At 40.2% G+C, this 21,438-nt stretch overlaps 1 protein-coding gene across 6 annotated transcripts in view; it reads right to left on the reverse strand.

Annotated features, from left to right (window-relative positions):
- Nucleotides 1-21,438, reverse strand: part of TRIM37 (tripartite motif containing 37) — a 113,042-nt gene that overhangs the window by 40,970 nt on the left and 50,634 nt on the right. For all 6 annotated transcript variants that reach the window (XM_030827902.1, XM_030827904.1, XM_030827903.1 and 3 more), the window contains exons 14-18: nucleotides 18,514-18,628; nucleotides 16,743-16,958; nucleotides 15,253-15,389; nucleotides 10,127-10,212; nucleotides 590-784 (exon numbers count right to left, since the gene is read on the reverse strand). In XM_030827902.1, coding sequence (XP_030683762.1) covers nucleotides 590-784; nucleotides 10,127-10,212; nucleotides 15,253-15,389; nucleotides 16,743-16,958; nucleotides 18,514-18,628 — 749 coding nt within the window. The remainder of the gene's footprint in view (nucleotides 1-589; nucleotides 785-10,126; nucleotides 10,213-15,252; nucleotides 15,390-16,742; nucleotides 16,959-18,513; nucleotides 18,629-21,438) is intronic.

Here is a 21,438-nt window from a genome sequence, read left to right on the forward strand (position 1 = left end):
AAAATGGTTTTTAAAATGTAGCTTTTAAAGACAAATACTTAGTTGTCCAAAATGACTCTATCCCTGAGAGTTTAAAAAAGCCCATATTTGACTATACAAACCCCATTTTATTATAGTAACACAAATATAATTTCTATTTAACAAATAACCTTTGCACAGAAAACACTGCTGCCAACTGGCATACATTTTTAAGCTATTGAATATCAAAGAATGAGTAAGTCACCTTTTTCTATGTTCAATTTAGATATAGTTCCACTTGGAAGTAAGGGAATTCATGAAGCCTGACCAAAAAAAGTCCATTGACAAAGAAGTAACTGTATTTCATATGGATCAAACTGTCAGGCAAAATCTGAGTAGCAAATCATAAAAAACCTTCTTGCAGGCATTTTTACTTTGTTTTTGCACAAATCACCTTTGAACAGTAATTTAAAAATTAATTTGGTTGATATAAATGTCATTTTTATGGTATACAATGAAAAACACAGAAATACACCATGTTCCACACATAGCTGAAATACTTAAATGAAAATCAAAGAGTTCTTTTAGAGAACCACAGGAAAAAAGGAAATTATCATTGTTATTATTTTACCTGTGGGCTGCAGAAGTGAAGCAGGTGGGCGAGGCTGTAAGCTCCACAAATTTTCTATACTGCTCCGGTCCTTAAGGTCCAACAAATGTATTAAAATTAATGGATCAATGTCTAGTAAACTACTGGTAGCAGCAGAGCATAAATGTGTTCTTCTTGATATTCTACTACTGGAACCCACATAACCATGGCTACTACCTGCAAAAGAGGTGCAGAAAATGATATATATCTGTACAAATTTAGCTATACGTAAATGAAAAAATGAACTGGTTAACATTATATGAATACTTGTCAATGGACCTATCTCTTAGGAGTTCAGGGTCATGATAAGAAGCAGAAAGAAGGAACCAGACGGTTGTACACTAGCACAGTGATTGAGTGGTGGCCTCATTAGTACTTAGAATTCAGAAGCAAGCATCAACCCCATCCTGAGCCCTAGAAAAAAGCAGATGACAATGTGTACAATGTACACAATTGGGGGGATGAGAGGTGAGGGTGAGGAGAAGGAGATTATATCCCATGACCACCTGGTTTTAGATAAAAGAAGACAAATTCCCATAGTATAACAGATTACAAAGAATGAGACACCAAAATAGGAATCTCCTCCAAGTCTCTGGACAGTAAAATGTATAGGTCATGACAGTTTGGTAGACTTTTTCTACTTTGATTAAATAATGGGGTACAATTTGAAGTTTTCGGACTGTCATGTTAATGACTGATGCATATTACAGACATCTGTAAGCAGATATTATGCCTATACCCCTATATTGGACTATGCTCTTTAAGCCAAGAAAAGCATCTGACTTTTCTCTAGCACCTAGTATAATGCATAGCAAATACCAGATATGGAAATGTTGCTTAAAACTGACCTTCTTCAATAAAGCCGTTTAAATATAAAGAGATAGAATATTTTTTAAAAATGCTACATGCAGGAAAGTAGATAATATAAAATATTAAAGTCAGGTTCTGACTACCCATGAGTATTTTAGAGAGATCCAGCAGGATATAACTTAGGAGGAAAGTTCCACTATTCAGAAGCTTCAAGCCAATTAATAATTTATGCTTTTCACATCCTCATGTTCTCACTGTCTCCTACTTCTACCTCCTCTTTTAAGGATTATTATCTCACTGACAGTTTTTCTTCCCAGCCTCTGTATTACTGCAATTCCTATTAAATAACAGAAAACGATTTCCCCTTCACATTGAAAACTGTTCGTTTTGTTTTGAGACACAGTCTCATTGTTGCCCAGGCTGGAGTGTAGTGGCCTGATCTCCACTCACGGCAACCTCCACCTCCTGGGTTCAAGCAATTCTCCTGCCTCAGCCTTCCGTAGCGGGGACTACAGGCATGTGCCACCACGCCTGTATTTTCCGTAGAGACGGGGTTTCACCGTGTTAGGATGGTCTGGATCTCCTGACCTAGTGACCCGCCTGCCTCAGCCTCCCAAAGTGCTGGGATTACAGGCGTGCGCCACCACACCCAGATGAAAACTGTTTTTACCTCTTTTCTTTTACTAAGGAATTCCCAAATTGGGTTGTATGTCAGTCAGCTGAAGGAGTTTTTAAAATTACATCCTAGATATACTGAATAAGAATACTGGGGTGAGAGGCTGGGTGCAGTAGCTCACGCCTGTTACCCCAGAACTTTGGGAGGCCAAGGTGTGCAGATCACCTGAGATGAAGAGTTCAAGACCAGCCTTGCCAACATGGTGAAACCAAAATACAAAAGAATAGCCAGGTGTGGTGGCAGGCACCTGTAATCCCAGCTACTCAGGAGGCTGAGGCAGGAGAATTGCTTGAACCTGGGAGGCAGAGGTTACAGTGAGCCAAGATCACACCACTGCACTCTAGTCTGGTTGACAGAGTGAGGCTCCATCTCAAAAAAATAAAAAAAAATAGGATATGGGGGTGATATCCAGGACATTTTCCCAAAAAGCTACTCAGATTGTTCTTATGTATAGTAAGCCCAGTAGCCCAGTGAATGGAGTCTATTGCCCTAATATCTGGTTCTCCTTTAAAAATGGAAGTTGCTCATTCTTCCATGTTAAAGGCACTTACAGTAGAGAAAGCAGTGTCTCCTGTTTCGCACTGCTTTTTCAGGCCATTATTCTCACTACTGAACAAAAACTGCTTTTTTTTTTTTTTTTTTTCTGTGGGTATGACCTTTGGCTACTCCCCTTTCAAATGTTCCCACCTTTCTTTTTCTGTTTTTTTGAGATGGAGTCTCACCTCCCAGGTTCAAGCGATTCTCCTGCCTCAGCCTCCCTAGCAGCTGGGATTACAGGCATGCGGCACCATGCCCGGCTAATTTTGTATTTTTAGTAGAGATGGGGTTTCTCCATGTTAGTTAGGCTGGCCTTAGAACTCCCGACCTCAGGTGATCGGCCTGCCTCAGCCTCCCAAAGTGCTGGGATTACAGGCAGGAGCCATGGTACCCGGCCTATGTTCCCACCTTTCTACCCACTATCACATTTCCCCCAGACATCAAAGACTTTGGGTTGGCATCGATTTCAGTTTCTCTCTTTCCAAGCTATTCTGTGTGTCTCATATATAAATGTACAGCCCAATGAATGCTCACAAAGTGATCACACCTAGATGAAGAAATAGATTATCAGTACCCCAGAACACCCTCCTATGCCTCCTAAAATTGCTCACTACTCCTACTCTATAAAAGTAACCTTCATCCTAACTTAAATTACAGATGGGTTTTGCCTGTTTTGTATTTGTATAAAAGTAGTAACAGAGTATGCTCTTATGCTCTTCTTCTTTGGTCAACATTATTCATGAGATTCATCTATATGGCTGTATATAGGAGTACCTTATTCACTTTCTTTTAAAATATTTTTCTTTCTTTTTTTTTTTTGAGACAAAGTCTTGCTTTGTCACCCAGGCTGGAGTACAGTGGCGCAATCTTGGCCCACCGCAACTTCCACCTCCCAGTTTCAAATGATTCTTGTGCCTCAGCCTCCCGAGTAGCTGGGATTACAGGCGTGCGCCATTGCACCAAGCTAATTTTTTCTACTTTTAGTAGAAATGAGGTTTTGCCATGTTGGCCAGGCTGGTCTTGAACTCCTGGCCTCAAGTGATCCACGTGCCTCAGCCTCCCAAGTGCTGGGATTAGAGACATGAGCCACTGCCTCATTTTCATTATTACTGTGCAGCATCCATTTATGAATATGTCCAATTTATTTCTCTATTCTATTGGAAAACAATTTGGGTTGCTTCTAGCTTTTGGCTATTAAGAATAAAGCTATGCAGCCAGGCGCGGTGGCTCACGCCTATAATCCCAGCACTTTCAGAGGCCGAGGCAGGTGGATCACGAGGTCAGGAGTTCAAGACCAGCCTGGCCACAATGGTGAAACCCCGTCTCTACTAAAAATACAAAAATTAGCCGGGGCCGGGGGCGGTGGCTCACGCTTGTAATCCCAGCACTTTGGGAGGCTGAGGCGGGCGGATCACGAGGTCAGGAGATCGAGACCACAGTGAAACCCCATCTCTACTAAAAATACAAAAAAAAAAATTAGCCGGGCGTGGTGGCGGGCGCCTGTAGTCCCAGCTACTCGGAGAGGTTGAGGCAGGAGAATGGCATGAACCGGGGAGGCGGAGCTTGCAGTGAGCCGAGATTGCGCCACTGCACTCCAGCCTGGGCGACAGAGCGAGACTCCGTCTCAAAAAAAAAAAAAAAAAAAAAAAAAAAAAATTAGCCGGCCGTGGTGGAGGACACCTGTAATCCCAGCTACTCGGGAGGCTGAGGCAGAATTGCTTGAACCCAGGAGGCAGAGGTTGCAGTGAGCTGAGATCGTGCCACTGCATTCCAGCCTGGGCGACACAGCGAGATTCAAAAAACAAAAACAACAAAAAAACAACAAAAACTATGCTTCTGAAGTTCATGTAGAAAAAAAAAACCTCGTAAAAAGACAGACGGATCAGTGACAGGTTCTTCTCCATTTGTGCCAAGCCATATGGATCTTGCTAAAATGTTACACTTATATACTTGAGTTCATTACAGCATACTGCCTGTATGCATTATCATGACACTCAAGGCCCTATTATAGTCTAGTCTCAAACTACCTTTCCAGAATATTCTACATTTTCACATCCTTTACTTTGTTATAAATTACATACTGATATTTACCATCACAAAATCTTGTAATGATCAGTGCTGGATTTTCATTTAAAAAGTATGCTCATTCATTCTTCTAACATCTGTGGGCCAGGTGCAATAGCTCACGCCTGTAATCCCAACACTTTGGGAGGCTGAGGCAGGAGGATTAATTGAGGCCAGGAGTTGGAGACCAGCCAGGGCAAGAGAGCAAGACTCCATCTCTAAAAAAAATAATTAGTTGGGTGTGGTAGCATCCGCAGATGTCTTCTTACGAGAACTGCTTTTAGTTTATTCAGTTATTTGAAGTTAAATGAAAGACAATTTATGTTAAAAAAATTTGTGCTAAAAAGGTTGTAAGTATCATTCTAATCCAGATTATTGGCTCATTGAATCCAGTGAGTAGGAAAAATCTAGTTTGTATTTGCTGGGGCTGTGTGTGTGTGTGTGTGTGTGTGCGTGCACGTGTGTTTTAAGAGACAGGGTCTTGCTCTGTCACCCAGGCTGGAGTACAGTGGCAGAATCATGGCTCACTGTACCCTCGAACTCCTAGGCTCAAGCGATCCTACTGCCACAGTCTCCCAAGCAGCCAGGACTACAGCCACTTGAGTCAATAAATATTTCTTGTTTCAAGCTATCTCCTTATTTAATATGGTCTATAAAATAAGATTATTAAGTAAACATTTAACTTTATACCTAGCTTTTATATAAGCCCAACCATCTCCTTTTTAATGCATAACTTAACATCGTAATTCTTTAGATGACATAACTCTTTAGACAATTGTGTAGTTCTAAAACATTAACCAGGCCAGGTGTGGTAGCTCACATCTGTAATCCCAGCACTTTGGGAGGCTGAAGCAGGTGGATCACTTGAGGTCAGGAGTTTGAGAGCAGCCTGGCCAGCATGGTGAAACCCCATCTCTACTAAAAATACAAAAAAGTTAGCTCAGAATAGTGGTGCATGCCTGTAGTCCCAACTACCTGGGAGGCTGAGGTAGGAGAATGGCTTGAACCCGGGAGGCGGAGGTTGCAGTGAGCCGAGATTGTGCCATTGCACTCCAGCCTGGGCAACAGAGCAAGACTCCATCTCGAAAAACAAAACAAAACAAAAACAAAAAGCACATAAACCATTCGAGGTTTGAAATGGACCTTCATAATAAGCACATAAAAAAAGCATTTCCACACTCTGCCCAGTGTCACCCCGATCTAGCTTTTTCATTGCCTTGGTTTAAAAAGCTTTTTATTGGCCGGTTGCAGTGGCTCACACCTGTAATCCCAGTACTTCGGGAGGCTGAGGAGGGCGGATCATGAGGTCAGGAGATCGAGACCATCCTGGCTAACACTGTGAAACCCCGTCTCTACTCAAAATACAAAAAATTAGCTGGGCGTGGTGGCGGGCGTCTGTAGTCCCAGCTACTCGGGAGGCTGAGGCAGGAGAATGAGGTGAACCCGGGAGGCGGAGCTTGCAGTGAGCCAAGATCATGCCACTGCACTCCAGCCTGGGCAACAGAGCAAGACTCCGTCTCAAAAAAAAAAAAAAAAAAAAGTTTTTTTTTTATTTTAGTATAGTTTTAGGTTTACAGGAAAGGTAAAAATACAGAGCATTCCTGTACAACCCAGACCCAATTTCCCCAATGTTACCTTTCATTACTATGGTATATTTGTCACAACTAATGAACCAATACTGATATATTATTAACTAAATCCTATACTTTATTGAGATTTTAGTAGTTTTCCCCTAATGTTCTTTTTCTGTTCCAGAGTCTCACCTAGAGTATCGAAATACATTTAGTTGCTCCTGTTTTTTTAGACTCTTCTGGTCTATGACAGTCTCTCAGACTTTCCTTATGTCTGAAAAGTATGTCAAATATTTTGTAGAATGTTCCTCAATTAAGGGTATGATTTTTTCCCTCATGATTAGGTTGTGTTTGTGGGTTTTTAGGGGGAAGATACTACAGATATAAAGTGCCATTCTCAACATATCAACATGACTTATCACTTACAATACTGTCAACATGCTATCAACATGACCTATCACTTACAATACTAAATTTAATCACCTGGGTAGTAATGTTTGCCAAGTTTCTCTACTTCAAAGTTGTTTCCCCCTTTTGAAACTGTACTATTCAGAAGCAAGTAACTAAGCATAGCCTACATTTAAGCGGTAGAAGTTATATTTCATCTCCTTGAGAAGGGAGTATTTAAATAATTTGGAATTCTTTTGTATGTACATTGTCATATTCTAGCTAATTGTTCATAAATCTACTCACCCATAGGTTATAAATTAGTGTTGTATGTTCCAGGTAGGCATGATATTTAACAAATTTCTTTCAAATGTATTAATTTCCCAAAGCATATAATAAAAATAAACTGGTTCATTATTATGTCTTCAACATCTAGAATACCGTGCCTGGATTATAACAGAATATTCAGAATTATAACATAGGCTCCATAAAAACAGGGCTATCTTGTTATTCAATATTGTATCTCTAGATAGTAAAACTGTACACAGTTATAGTACTCAGTAAATACTTGATGAATATATAATTCAAAATGTAAACTCTTCTCTACCCTAAGTGTATATAAATGTTATATACAAGAATTTCTCTACCACACAGTTTAAGAAAGGAAAGAATGGACCTAACTAAAAGAAAACACACAAGGCTGAAAAGTCAGTCAGTAAGACCTAATGCCATACCAGACAAGGATTAAGTCACACGCTTCCTATACTTAAAGAATAAACTACATTCTAACTGCAACAGGATTTCTTCTTTTTTCTAGAAGCTAGGCAAGCACTGGCCTCAAGCAATATTGAAACAATTGCAGCTTACTGACTGCCAGATGCTGACTGACTCACTCCCTGTTCCACAAGCCGTAACTACAGCTTTGACTGGACAACAGACTGATTTCAGTAACTTTCTCCTGGTAAGAGTCGCCAACCATGGACTGGTTCTGGCCCGTATACAGAGGCTGAGCACTGAGTGCCTTCGTGTCCTCGGCTTTACCTTTTGACAACAGGGCCTAATTGTAATGCATTTAAATTGTTCAGTCCCCACTCCAAAGTAAACATGAAATGCATGTAACATGCATGTTTGTCTACTATGCATGCGTGTGTTTCCCTTTTCATGATATTCATAGCTCCTGCTATAGCCTGCTGAATCGATTTAGTTGTGCTTGGCCAACTTATTCAGCATCAATTCCTATGTTACCCTTCCCTCCTGCAAAGTGCCTGCTTTTAGTCTTTGCCAGAGGTTACACTTCCCAGACTGTCAGGATGGCCAGTCTTTTTTTTTTTTTTTTTGAGATGGAGTCTCGCTCCATCGCCCAGGCTGGAGTGCAGTGGTGTGATCTCGGCTCACGGCAAGCTCCGCCTCCCAGGTTCACGCCATTCTCCTGCCTCAGCCTCCCGAGTAGCTGGGGCTGCAGGTGCCCACCACCACACCCGACTAATTTTTGTATTTTTAGTAGAGACAGGGTTCCACCATGTTAGCCAGGATGGTCTCGATCTCCTGACCTCATGATCCGCCCACGTCGGCCTCCCAAAGTGCTGGGATTACAGGTGTGAACCACACCTGGCCCAGGATGGCCAGTCTTTATAAGAATTAAAGCTCTTCTCTCCAAATTTGTAGATCTTGTGATTCTTTGAAGTTCCTCCTGACTAAAGAATGACACAGAGGAATGACAGAAGTAAGGCTAAGGAAACAAACAGGAATCCAGACATAAAGGAATTTATGTGCCATGTTAACAAGTTTGGACTTTATCCTATAATAAATATAATCCTTTAAGAGTTTTTAAGTAGAGAAATAACATGATTAGGTATTATTTTTCATTATTTTTATTTCTTTTTTTGAGACAGGGTCTCACTCTGTTGCCCAGGCTGGAGTACAGTGGTGCTATCTCAGCTTACTGCAGGTTCCGCTTCCTGGGCTCAGGTGATCCTCCCACCTCAGCCTCCCAAATAGCTGGGACCACAGGCAGCAATTTAGCCACCACATCTGGCTAATTTTTTTGTATTTTTTGTAGAGACAAGGTTTCACCACGTTGCCCAGGCTGGTCTCAAACTCCTGGACTCAAGCGATGCATCCACATCAGCCTCCCAAAGTGCTGAGATTACAGGTGTGAGTCACCAAGACTGGCAGAGAAGTAACATGATTAGATATTAATCAGAAAGAAAAAAACACCCTCATTCTGAATCCATGCTGTAAAAATACAATGGAGGGGAACAATAATAAATACAAGGAACCCAGGTGAAAGACTGCTGTGAAAGACAGAGGCCTAGACTAGGAATGGCAAAGGAGTGGGAGTACCAAATGATTTTATGCACGATTTAGGACACAGAACCAACAGATCTTGGTAATACACTAAAGGTAAAGTTTTAGGGAGAGGAAGAAATAAAGAATGTATAGCACTATCAGTCAGGGTGGCTAATGCTGACAGGCAGGCTGGCAGATGAAAAGACAGTAATTTGTGTTTGGGAAGTGCTGAATCACACACCAAGACATGGGTTTGGAAATTATTGGAAAGACAAAGGCTAAAGAAAGAATCTGAAGAGTAATCAGCATATAGACAGTAACTGAAATACAGGTGTGGATAAGATTACCCAGGATTAAAGTCAGGAGTAGAAAGAACATAGGGCTTAGGTTGGAGTTGAAATGGTGAGGACTAGTATTTAAGAAGTCTTTAGTTATCTAAGCATATTAAGAATATGCCAGTGTTCATACTGAGGAGTAAAACAGAACCAGTAGAAAGCTAACTTATAATTACTCTAGCCAAGATTCACTACTTAATTAAATAGATCCGAGAACACACAAAAAAGTACTCATTATATAAGTCGTTTCTTCCCAGGAGAAGCAGTGTAGTTGGGGAGAAAAATGCTGGGTCCACAAACCCAGGACAATCTGGGGTTCTAGTCTGGTTGTACTAACAACCAGCCGTATGAACAGGTAAATAAAAACTATAAAATGAGCTCTTTAAGATCCTTTGTAAGTCTAAGAGTCAATGATTCCATTGAGATCATTCTACAGTCTAGCAAGATATACAAATAAGACTTTATATCAGAAAGAATAGTATAAAATATGAGCATGGGATGCAGACAAATCTGGGGATTCAATTACTCTCATTTACTAAATTGTTAAAAGTTGGCAAGCTGCTTTAATTTCTCTATGCATCAGTGAATGTATCACACAGAATCTTATTAATATAAGGTACATAAAGTGCTTCTCACAGTGCCTGATACATAAGAACATTTTTCAAACGTTAGCTATTGTTTTAAATATCTTTAGTAATAAACTCTAAAAAATCCATATTATAAGATATAGCACTTCCAACACCATGAACCATGTACAAGCAGTGGCTACCACTTATTTAAAATATAATACGGTCAGAGAAGAGCAGAGAGAAAACAGAATGGCTTGGAGGCAGTGGAGTGACCTCATTACCTGCGGGTCCTGCAGCAGCTGCATCTTCCATGAGTTCTCCCTCTTCTAATTCCATGTTGTTATATTCCACATCATTTTCTCCAGACCTAAGAATATATAAAATCCATCATTTATATAGAGTGATACAATAAATGTTGTTTTTCACACCTCAATAAATTTTATGATATGCACAGATTTTTCTGTGAAATAAGATATTTCTAAATACAAAAAGGAGAAAAGATTTTTGTCATTATCCAAATTTAAGTAGTGTTAATGTTACTGTTTAAACAACCTTTAAAAAATATCGGCCGGGCACGGTGGCTCACGCCTGTAATCCCAGCACTTTGGGAGGCTAAGATGGGCAGATCACCTGAGGTCAGGATTTCGAGACCAGCCTGGCCAACATGGCAAAACCCTGTCTCTCCTAAAAAATACAAAAATTAGCTGGGCATTGTGGTGGGCACCTGTAATCCCAGCTCCTCGGGAGGCTGAGGCAGGAGAATCGGTTGAACCCAGGAGGTGGAGGTTGTAGTGAGCCAAGATTGCACTACTGCACTCCAGCCTGGACGACAGAGTGAGACTCTGTCTCAAGAAGGACAGGACAGGACAGGAAAGGAAAGGAAGATTAAAAAAAGAACTGTGTCAGGCAAAAAACAGAAATAAATGAAACACTAAAAAAATCTAAGAACCACTGTTAGAAGAGATTAATCTCTTCTATTTAATTAGTGTTAGAAACACTAATAAATCTAAGAACCACTGTTAGAAGAAATTACAGCTTCAGAGAACTGGTAGCTTAATGGAAATAAATTAGGCTTAAAACACTACATTTTAACGTCCAAAAAAGCCCAAATTACTGTATATGACTAAATACTATTTTTCAAAAATAGTATTTCAGAAAAGAGGGTATTACTTCCTACTAGGCCATGCAAAGTCTCTCATATTAAAAAACACTATTACTTTATTTTAAACAACATACTACTTGAAACAGTACCAATCAATGACAGTCTTGGATATTTAAGGAAATCTCAAGATAAGCACCCAGCTTGACAATGTAAGGAGCTCTGTAGATCTGTTCTTTAGTCAAACTGGTGACAATTATTTTAAAAACAACCACTTAACGACTCTGGAAATGGTCCCAAGGGCACACAGCAAATGAAGAAACATCTATTCAAAAAAATCTATAAAAACTGGGTAAGACAAGTGTGCATCTGCATTTGAACCAAGACCACTCCACTTCCTAACTTGGTATTACAGAAATTCCACTCCAGACTGGTGCAGTGAAGAACACAGGCCTCCCACTTCCCGAGCTTCCAAGAGGAGGGCTATATTCCTAGGAGTGGCAAGATATCAGCATTTCTCATTCTGCCCCCAGCTACCTATTGCTGATGCTATAGTACAGGCACACATGGCCAAGAGGTGGAGACTCCCTTCTTCTGCTGAGACCCACTTGTGGAATAGATGCTCTACTTGGATGCAGCATGATGAGAATACTGGGGCCCAGATCATCCCTGCCCCAGCTTATTCATAAGGTGGAGGTCCCAAGCCTGAAAAGGAAAGAACTAAGGCTACTGTCCCCAACATCCAGTTAACTCAGCTTCTAAAGTAAGAGATGTACACTTTTATCCTCACACCAACTTCAAAGCTTTGGCTCAGAGATTTTACCTATGGGGAGAAGCAGAGACACATACCACACTCAGAGAAACATACAACACTATTAAGAGCATCAACAAAATATAGTTGGCCTTCTATATCTGTGGGCTCTGCATCTGTGCATTCAACCAACTGTGGATCAAAAATATTTTTTAAGGCCTGGTGTGGTGGTTCATGCCTGTAATCCCAGCACTTTGGGAAGCCGAGGCTGGAGGACTGCTTGAGCCTAGGAGTTTGGGGCCAGCCTAGAACATAGTAAGGCAACAAAGTGAAACCCTGTCTCTACAAAATATTTAAAAATTAGCCAGGTGTGTTGGCATGCAGCTGTAGTCCTAGCTACTTGGAAAACTGAGGTGGGAGGATCACTTGAGCCCAGGAGGTCGAGGTTGCAGTGAGCCGTCATCACGAGACCACTGCACTCCAGCTTGGGTGACAGGGCAAGACCCTGTCTCAAAAAATAAAGCCAGCTGGGCGCGGTGGCTCACCTAAGGCCAGGAGTTCGAAACCAGCCTGGCCAACATGGCAAAACCCTGTCTCTACCAAAACTACAAAAAATTAGTCGGGCATAGTGGCAGGCGTGATAATCCCAGCTACTCAGGAGGCTGAGGCAGGGGAACCGCTTGAACCCAGGAGACGGAGGCTGCAGTGAGCTGAGATTGTGCCATTGCACTCCAGCCTGGGTGACAAGAGCGAAACTCCGTCTCAAAAAAAATAAATAAAACAAAACAAAACAAAGTCATGCATAGACCTTTTCCCCTTGTCATTATTCTGTATACAATAGAGTATAACAACTACTTACATAGCATTTACATTGTATTAGGTATTATAAGTAATCTAGAGATGATTTAAAGTATAGGGGAGGATGTGCCTATGTTATATGCAACTACTCTGCCATTTTATATAAGATACTTGAGCAGTCTCAGATTTTAGTATCCAAGGGGGGGGGTCCTAGAACCAATACCGCAAGGATACTGAGGGACAACTGTACTAGCAAACACAATCCAGCAACATATAAAAAGAATCATGAGCCGAGTGTGAAGATGCACACCAGTAGTCCTAGCTACTAGGGAGGCTGAGGCAGGTGGATCACTTGAGGCCAGAGTTCAAGGTTACAGGGAGCTATAATCATGCCACCGTACTCCAGCCTGGCCACAAAGCAAGATTCTCTTAGGAAAAAAAAAAAAATTGCTGGGTGCAGTGGCTCAAGCCTGTAATCCCAGCACTTTGGGAGGCCGAGGCAGGCAGATCACGAGGTCAGGAGATTGAGATCATCCTGGCTAACACGGTGAAACTCCATCTCTATTAAAAATACAGAAAAAAATTAGCCAGGCGAGGTGGTGGGCACCTGTAGTCCCAGCTACTTGGGAGACTGAGGCAGGAGAATGGTGTGAATCCAGAAGGCGGAGCTTGCAGTGAGCGGATATTGTGCCACTGCACTCCAGCCTGGGCAACAGAGCGAGACTCCGTCTCAAAGAAAAAAAAAGAAAAAAAATTACAGCTGGGTGAAGTGGATCACACTTGTAATTCCAGCACTTTGGGAGGCCAAGACGGGTGGATCACAAGGTCAGGTGTTTGAGACCGGCCTGGCCAACATAGTGAAACCTCGTCTCTACTAAAAATACAAAAAATTAGCTGGGTGTGGTGGTGGGTGCCTGTAATCCCAGCTACTCGGGAGGCTGAGGCAGGAGAATCGCCTGAACCCAGGAGGCAGAGGTTGCAGTGAGCCGAGATCATGCCACTGCACTTAAGCCCGGGTGACAGCACGAGACTCCGTCTCAAAAAAAAAAGAAAAAAGAAAAAAAATTACACACTATGACCAAGTGGCATGTGTCCCAGGAATGTAAGCTTGGTTTAAAAATCCAAAAATCGCCAGGTGCAGTGGCTCACACCTGTAATCCCAGCACTTTGGGAGGCTGAGGTGGGCAGATCACCTGAAGTCAGGAGTTCAAGACCAGCCTGGCCAACATGGTGAAACCCTGTCTCCACTAAAAATACAAAAAAATAGCCAGGTGTGGTGGTGCACGCCTGTAATCTTTGCTACTTGGGAGCTGACGTGGAAGGATCACTTGAACCCAGGAGATGGAGGTTGCAGTGAGCCAAGATCACGACACTGCATGCCAGCCTGGGTGACAGAGCAAGACTCCATCTCAAAAAAAAACTATCCACATTAATGAAATTCATTAATTAGTTCATCAATTAATAGGGCAGAAGGGAAAGCTCTTCCTTAAATTGCAAATGAATGAGTAAGAAATAAAGGAATTAGAAAAACACCACTTGGCAATCAACACAGTAACCTTGTTCAAGCAACACTCATCAAGGGGTGTCAAAATTCATAGGAAAAAGTAGGATGAAAAATAGGTATTTACAGTCCCATACATAAAGATACTTATTAAGTATAAAGGAAAAAATAGTAATTTTGGAGTGAATAAACCTGGCAGATGCTACCTCAACTAAGTGATCAAAATTAACCACAAGTAATGGGACACACTGACATCATGCTCCACTCCCGTATGATGCAGTGAAAATGATACATTATCATTTCTGTAGTATCCCTGCCAAAAGTATGTAACCTCTATCTAATCATGAGGAAACTTCAGACTAATCCAAATTAAGGGACTTTCTACAAAATAAACTATTCTGTATTTCTCAAAAAGTATTAGTCATGAAAAACAATTTTTTTTTTTTTTTTTGAGACAGTGTCGCACTCTGTCGCCCAGGCTGGAGTGCAGTGGCGTGATCTTAGCTCACTGCAAGCTCTGCCTCGTGGGTTCACGCCATTCTCCTGCTTCAGCCTCCCAAGTAGCTGGGACTACAGGTGCCTGCCACCACGCCTGGCTAATTTCTTTTTGTATTTTTAGTAGAGACGGGGTTTCACCGTGTTAGCCAGGATGGTCTGGATCTCCTGACCTCATGATCCGCCCGCCTCGGCCTCCCAAAGTGCTGGGATTACAGGCGTGAGCCACCGTGCCCGGCTGAAAAACAAATTTTTAAAAAAGTAACCCAGATTGAAGATAACTAAATCGATTTAACAACTAAATGCAACATGATCCTGACAAAGGACATTACTGGCAAATTTTTAGAAGGTTACAGTATTACATCAATGTTAATTTCCAGATTTTGATAACTATTCTATAGTTATATAAGAATACCTTTGTTTTTAGAAAAGTACACAATGAAAAGTATATTCAATCTCAAGTGTTTCAGAAAAAAATTATATACAGAGAAACATAAAGCAAAACAGGGAATGAATCTGTTTGAAGGAAATATGGAATTCTGAACTTTTCTTAAGTATAAAATAATTTCAAAATTCAAATTTAAAAGTTAAAACAAAAACAAAAATTACTGGCTAAGAGCCCAGAGATTAGAGGGAGAAAACTGGCTATTGATTCAATCTTTCAAAAAAGTGCTGAATATCCCTACTTTTAAGTGTGAGTTAGTTAATATGCTTCTAATAATTACCACTTAAATGCTTTACAGTATTAAAGTGGGACACTCACATAGTTTCTTCATCAATATCATTTTCTTCTGTATTACTTGTTGCTGTGGAACTAGCAGAGGAACTGCTGCCATCGAGCTGATTTACTTCATCCTCATAAACAAGATCCAGATCCAGATCTCCATCTGAAAGCTCGTGCTAGATCAATGCCAAGAAAACAAGATGTCTATTCCAAATGTTTCTACTCAGTTGATCACCCCATCCAGCCCATAAAGCAAGCACCAAAGAATAATACAGTTATCAAAAATCTATTTTCTGCTCCTGTGCCTCAGCTGCTGAGCCCTGTAGAGAAAAATCACACAACCACACTGACTGGTATCATTTTACTAACTTATGCGTGCTGCCTTCAGCTGGGCCCTCAGCGTGACCAGAATCCTTCACACATTCCACATCAGCTTCCTGACAGAGTAACGTTTCAAACCATCACTCCTCAATTCTACCTAATTTTACCATTATCAAGGTCATTAATTAACACTGTCACCTATCTGCACAGAAAAAAAATACCCACCATTAAGCAAAAACTTCCCCAACTTTCAACTGCCTTACCTGCAAACTCCACCCTTCCTTTAACTCAGTTTATCAAAGGTTAACTGCTTCACCTGACTGCTCCATTCCAAACCCTATTATCTCTAGTTTATCAAAGCACTTAATCTGTGCATTCTCTCAATCCACTGGGTCCTTCATTTTAACTTAAAACTGAAGTCTCTCATCTTAAAAATTACTACAAAAAAACTGTCTATGCATCCCTTCTTATGTAAAAATATCAACTACTTCCTGAATTCTTATTCTGGATTCTGGCTGTTGTTTAGCTGGGATATAACCTGGCTATCTACCGAATCCTAAATCATTCTACCTACATAAGTAATGATAAGGCATGTACTAGTTTCGGTGAATGAAAATAGAACACCTTTTTTTTTTCTTTTTTCTTTGAGATGGAGTCTTCCTCTGTCTCCCAGGCTGGAGTGCAGTGGCACAATCTTGGCTCACTGCAACCTCCGCCTCCCAGGTTCAAGTGATTCTCCTACCTCAGCCTCCCGAGTAGCTGGGATTACAGGTAAACACCACCATACCGAGCTAATTTTTGTATTTTTAGTAGAGACAAGGTTTTGCCATGTTGGCCAGGGTGGTCTCGAACTCCTGACCTCATGTGATCCACTCACCTTGGCCTACCAAAGTGCTGGGATTACAGGCGTGAGCCACTGCACCTGGCCAGGACACATTTTTAAAATCCACAATGTATGATAGTTTAGTTTTTAAAATGTACATCACAGTTTGTTTTATACAATCTATTGTTTCTTTCACAACCTTGAAATGCTTTGATTCAACAACTTCTGACTTATTAACATTTACATAAGGGCATACATACATTATTAACGGAAATCAATAGACAATATTTTTAGCCTACTATTTCAGCACATAGTATGTTAAAAGCCATGATTCTACTGTTTTTTTTTATCAAACACAAAAATCTAAAACTGGCCTCATGATTACATGATAATCTTCATTCTGAATCTTCTCCTCATCTTCTTCATCCTCTTTGACCTCTCTTATAGAAGCTGTAGTAGGACCACCCTCGAGAAGCATGTCAGAGCATGCAGACTTCTTAGCTCGTGTCTCTGGAGCATCATCATTTTGGGGGCTAAGATGGTTATCTGGTGGTGACAAATCTCTTGACTTCTGAGTTCGAGACAGCTCAATAGTAAGTCTCTTTTAAAACAAGAAAAGCACAAATATTAGCCACAGCTCACTGGCGCAGTAAAAGATGTCTCAAGTGAAAAAAAAAATGCATCCAGATGTTCCTAAAACCATTTCTTTCTTTCCTTATTTATTTTTTGAGAATGGTCTCACTCTGTTGCCCAGGCTGAAGTGCAGCAGTGCCATCATAGCTCACTGCAAGCCTTGAACTACTGGGCTCAAGCGATCCTACTGCCTCAGCCTCTCAAGTGGCTGGGACTGGAGGTGTGTGCCACCATGCTTGGCTAATTTCATTTTTATTTATTTTTAGAGAGAGTATCTTGCTATGTTGCTCAAGCTGGTTTTGAACCCCTGGGCTCAAATGATCCTCCGCCCTCGGCCTCCCAACATGCTGGGATTACACGAATGAGCCACCTCACTTGGCACCATTTCTTAAACCACTTCTCTGAATCCCTACTGCCTTTTATTTATAAAAAAAATTGATGACAAAGATAAACTGCCCCATTCATGCTCATCCTCCTTCTTTCATACCCAGCCTAAGCTAAACATACGGTTAGCGAACAGTATAGTGAATACAGGCAGTTTTAAATAGTACATTTAACATGAAAATCTCTGACAGCATGTATTTATTCATATTTTCCTCCCTGACCTATTAACGACTTTCAGCACTCCAAACCTCCTGCCACACCCTAACTTCCTAAGGGAAATGAAACATTCTTTAGTTTACCACTGTAAAATAAAAATTCATCGATTAATCTTCCCCAGTGCTCATTCAACAACAGTAAGAGTGCAAGATGGGACAACTTTTAATTGCGCTATAGCCTAGAATCCTCTAAATCCAAGACAACTTGTGGAAGAGAAACTAAGTCACTGACAGAAACACAAAGAGCTTATCTCAAACTACAGCCACACTGTTCAAAACAACTTTATGCAATGATGGAAATGCTCTAGATTTGCAGTAACCAATGCAAGCACTTGAAATGTGGCTACTGCAACTAAGGAACTAAATTTTTAATTTTAATTACGTTAAATTTACAGACCAGGCACAGTGGCTCACACCTGTAATCCCAGCACTTTGGGAGGCCGAGGTGGGCGGATCACGAGGTCAGGACATTGAGACCATCCTGACTAACACCCCACCTCTACTAAAAATACAAAAAAATTAGCTGGGTGTGGTGGCGGGCGCCTGTAGTCCCAGCTACTTGGGAGGCTGAGGCAGGAGAATGGTGTGAACCTGGGAGGTGGAGCGTGCAGTGAGCTGAGATTGCGCCACTGCACTCCAGCCTGGGCAACAGAGCGAGACTCCGTCTCAAAAAAATAAAATAAAATAAAATAAAAATAAAGAAATAAATAAGTAAAATAAAAATTTACATAGCCATATGTGGCTAGTGGCTACTAAACTGGACACTGCAGAACTGGTAAGGATGGGGAACAAGATAACTAGATTTTTTTTCTAATTACAAATTACAACATTACAAATAGCAATAAATACATAAAATCTAATTACAAATATAACAAGCCAAAAGGACAACAGGAAACACTAAAACAGAAATAGATATTTCCTTACCTCTTTAAGGTTGTTTATTTGTTGGATATAACTAGTCTGTGCAGCTTCCAACTGAGTAATGTACCAATGCTGGTCCCGGGATTTTTGAAAGAAAGTTGGTGAACGTACCTGAAACCTTAAAAGAATCATGCCACATTAAAAAAAAAAATTCAAATGGTAAAATATTATCAGTCTAGCATTGAATTCTGCAATTTGGGTTAACTTGATTATAAGGCCAAAATTCACATAAACTTAGAGCTGCTAGTATTTGTTGTTTATAGATGTAGTCCACAGATTATGACACAAGGTTCTGAAACGCCAGTTGTCCTCAAACTACCTTTCTAAAGAAATAACATTGTACATTGTAGTTAAGCTTCCCCAACTAACCTACTAAGGCATATTTATTATAATAATGTAACTAAAATACAATGATGAGCGTGAGTAGGGAAGAAGAGAGCCATATACTATGCAATTTCCTCCTATAAGGAGGAAGATAACTCTTATCCCTTTCTTCCCTAAATCAGGCCCTAGCAAAATACAAAGTTTTAAGTGCTGCTCTTTATATTTCTCTATTCCATCTCACGTTCCCATATTTCCTGCCCCTCAGAAAAAAATCACTTCCTGGGTCAACCACCCAGGACTGCTTTACTGTCCCCCAAGGAGTTACATGCTCTAAATAAACTACATCCTGAACCCTTCAAGATAGCAATCAAAACTGCCCTTATTACAATATGGCATTATTTCAGCTTAGGTTAGGAAAAAATGTACTGCACCTACATAAAATCATGTTAATATATAAATGACAGAATCTTAACCTATCCAGAGTTGTTTTAATTTAAAAAAAACTAATACTAAAGCAAACAAACCTCTACCTTTGTTACATAGCCTAACGTGACTATATTTACAGTGAAAAAATTGCAGTGCATGTGTGAAGGTGTTTTTGAAGAAAGGAAAAACCACAAGGCAAGACTAATTTGGACATCTACATCTCTCTCATTCCTTCCAGCCCTTTTACCTGGCTACACAATGTTAGCTGTTCATTTTTTTCTAGGATTTTACACTTTAGTGTAAGAACCTACTGACCATTTAACAGTTATCTGGCAGTAGATAATTAGTTTTAGTCAAGAATACTAATTCAAGAAAGGACAGAACATAAACACTGACTATAAAACAACAGTCCTATTTAATGTTGGGATAGTCTTTATAGGTCAGAAGTTTTTGGGCATCATTATATGTTATAATCGGATGATCAAAATGAGAACTTGAGTATTTAAAAAAAAAAGAGAGAGATTGGTCGGGCACAGTGGCTCACACCTGTAATCCTAGCACTTTGGGAGGCCAAGGTGGGCAGATCACCTGAGGTCAGGAGTTCGAGACCAGCCTGGCCAACATGGTGAAACCCCGTCTCTACTAAAAGTACAAAAATTAGCCAGGTATGGTGGCGGGCGCCTGTAATCTCAGCTACTCAGGAGGCTGAGGCAGGAGAATCGCTTGAATCTGGGAGGCAAAGGTGGCAGTGAGCCGAGATCACACCACTGCACTCCAGCCTGGGCAACAGAGCGAAACTCCGTCTCAAAAAATCAAATCAAATCAAATCAATCAAATCAAATCAAGAGATTAAAGTATGTTCTGAACTGAACCGAGTAGAGATGATTCACTCAACTGAGCAGAGACAATTCACAGTCTAGAAAGTACCCACTGGTAAGACATTAAAGTAAGACCATCTAAACACTATTATTTTCTTTGAATGATTTAAACCACTGGTTAACCCTGCACATTAGTTCTAATATTTTGCCATTAAAACAAAACCAAGCAGCAGGTAAAATGTCTTAACTTTCTGTTTTAATGAAAGAATGAAATATACATTCGTAGTTATAGAAAAGCCTTAAATAACTTTCTAATAAATACATATAAAATTCCACCAGAATCTTGAACTAAAAGGTTTAAAGTTTGAGCAATGTCTCATTAAATAAATAAATATAATAGGATAATGAGAAGCCCCCATCCAAGAAACTTCATAGCAATTTACTTATGGTGCTACTATAGCATTATTTTATAATAAGAGAGTAGTAAATTCTGTTTTTATCTGCCAATTTCATCTTGAGTTCCCTGTGGACAAAAACCATGTCTATATTTTTCTTATTAGCAACTCAGTGTCAGGCATATGGTACAGACTCAATGTTGCTTTAAAAAAAATGATGTCATAACAGGAATTTGTTTCTGTACTAATAAATAACGCTAATAAGGATGAAACTAGTGCTATAAGAAAATGGGTCTTTTATAGGTTGGTAAAATTGATGTTTGAATAATTTTGTAATTCTCTCTATGGCTGAAGCATGAAATAGCAATAAATTATTTCTCTTGGTGAATAGTTAAACCCCAGAAGTCTGAAAAGCTATACGAAGATAACTAAAATAATCCCTCCCCTCAAAAAACATGATTCCAGGCACAGTGGCATGCAGCTGTAATCCCACCTACTTGGGAAGTTGAGGCAGGAGATCACTTGAGCCCAAGAATTCTAGACTACTGGGCAATATAGCAAGACACTGACTCTAAACAAAACAATAACAAAAACATATCTTTTTCCCTACACTGAAAATCATTTCCCTTGTTAAACTTCTTTATACTTCCAGAAAAGCTACAGAAAACACGTAGGAGTAAATGCTGATATGATAGCAACTCATCTGTCCAGTATGCTCAAGAACAAAGAGCTCCAAATAAGGGAAATTCAGGAGTACATTAAATCACTCACAAGAAAAAAACGTTTAAAATCGTTGTGATGAGAATTTTTAAACTGTTAAATACTCTGAAACTTCTCAGTTCAGAACATATTTTAATCTCTTTTTTTAAATATTCAAGTTCTCATTTTGATCATCAAATTATAACATCATGTAATGATACCCAAAAACCTTTTTTGTTTGCTTTTTAAGATGGAGTTTCGCTCTT

Source organism: Nomascus leucogenys, chromosome 14 (assembly GCF_006542625.1).
Source record: "Nomascus leucogenys isolate Asia chromosome 14, Asia_NLE_v1, whole genome shotgun sequence".
In the NCBI taxonomy this organism is placed as follows: Eukaryota; Metazoa; Chordata; class Mammalia; order Primates; family Hylobatidae; genus Nomascus; species Nomascus leucogenys.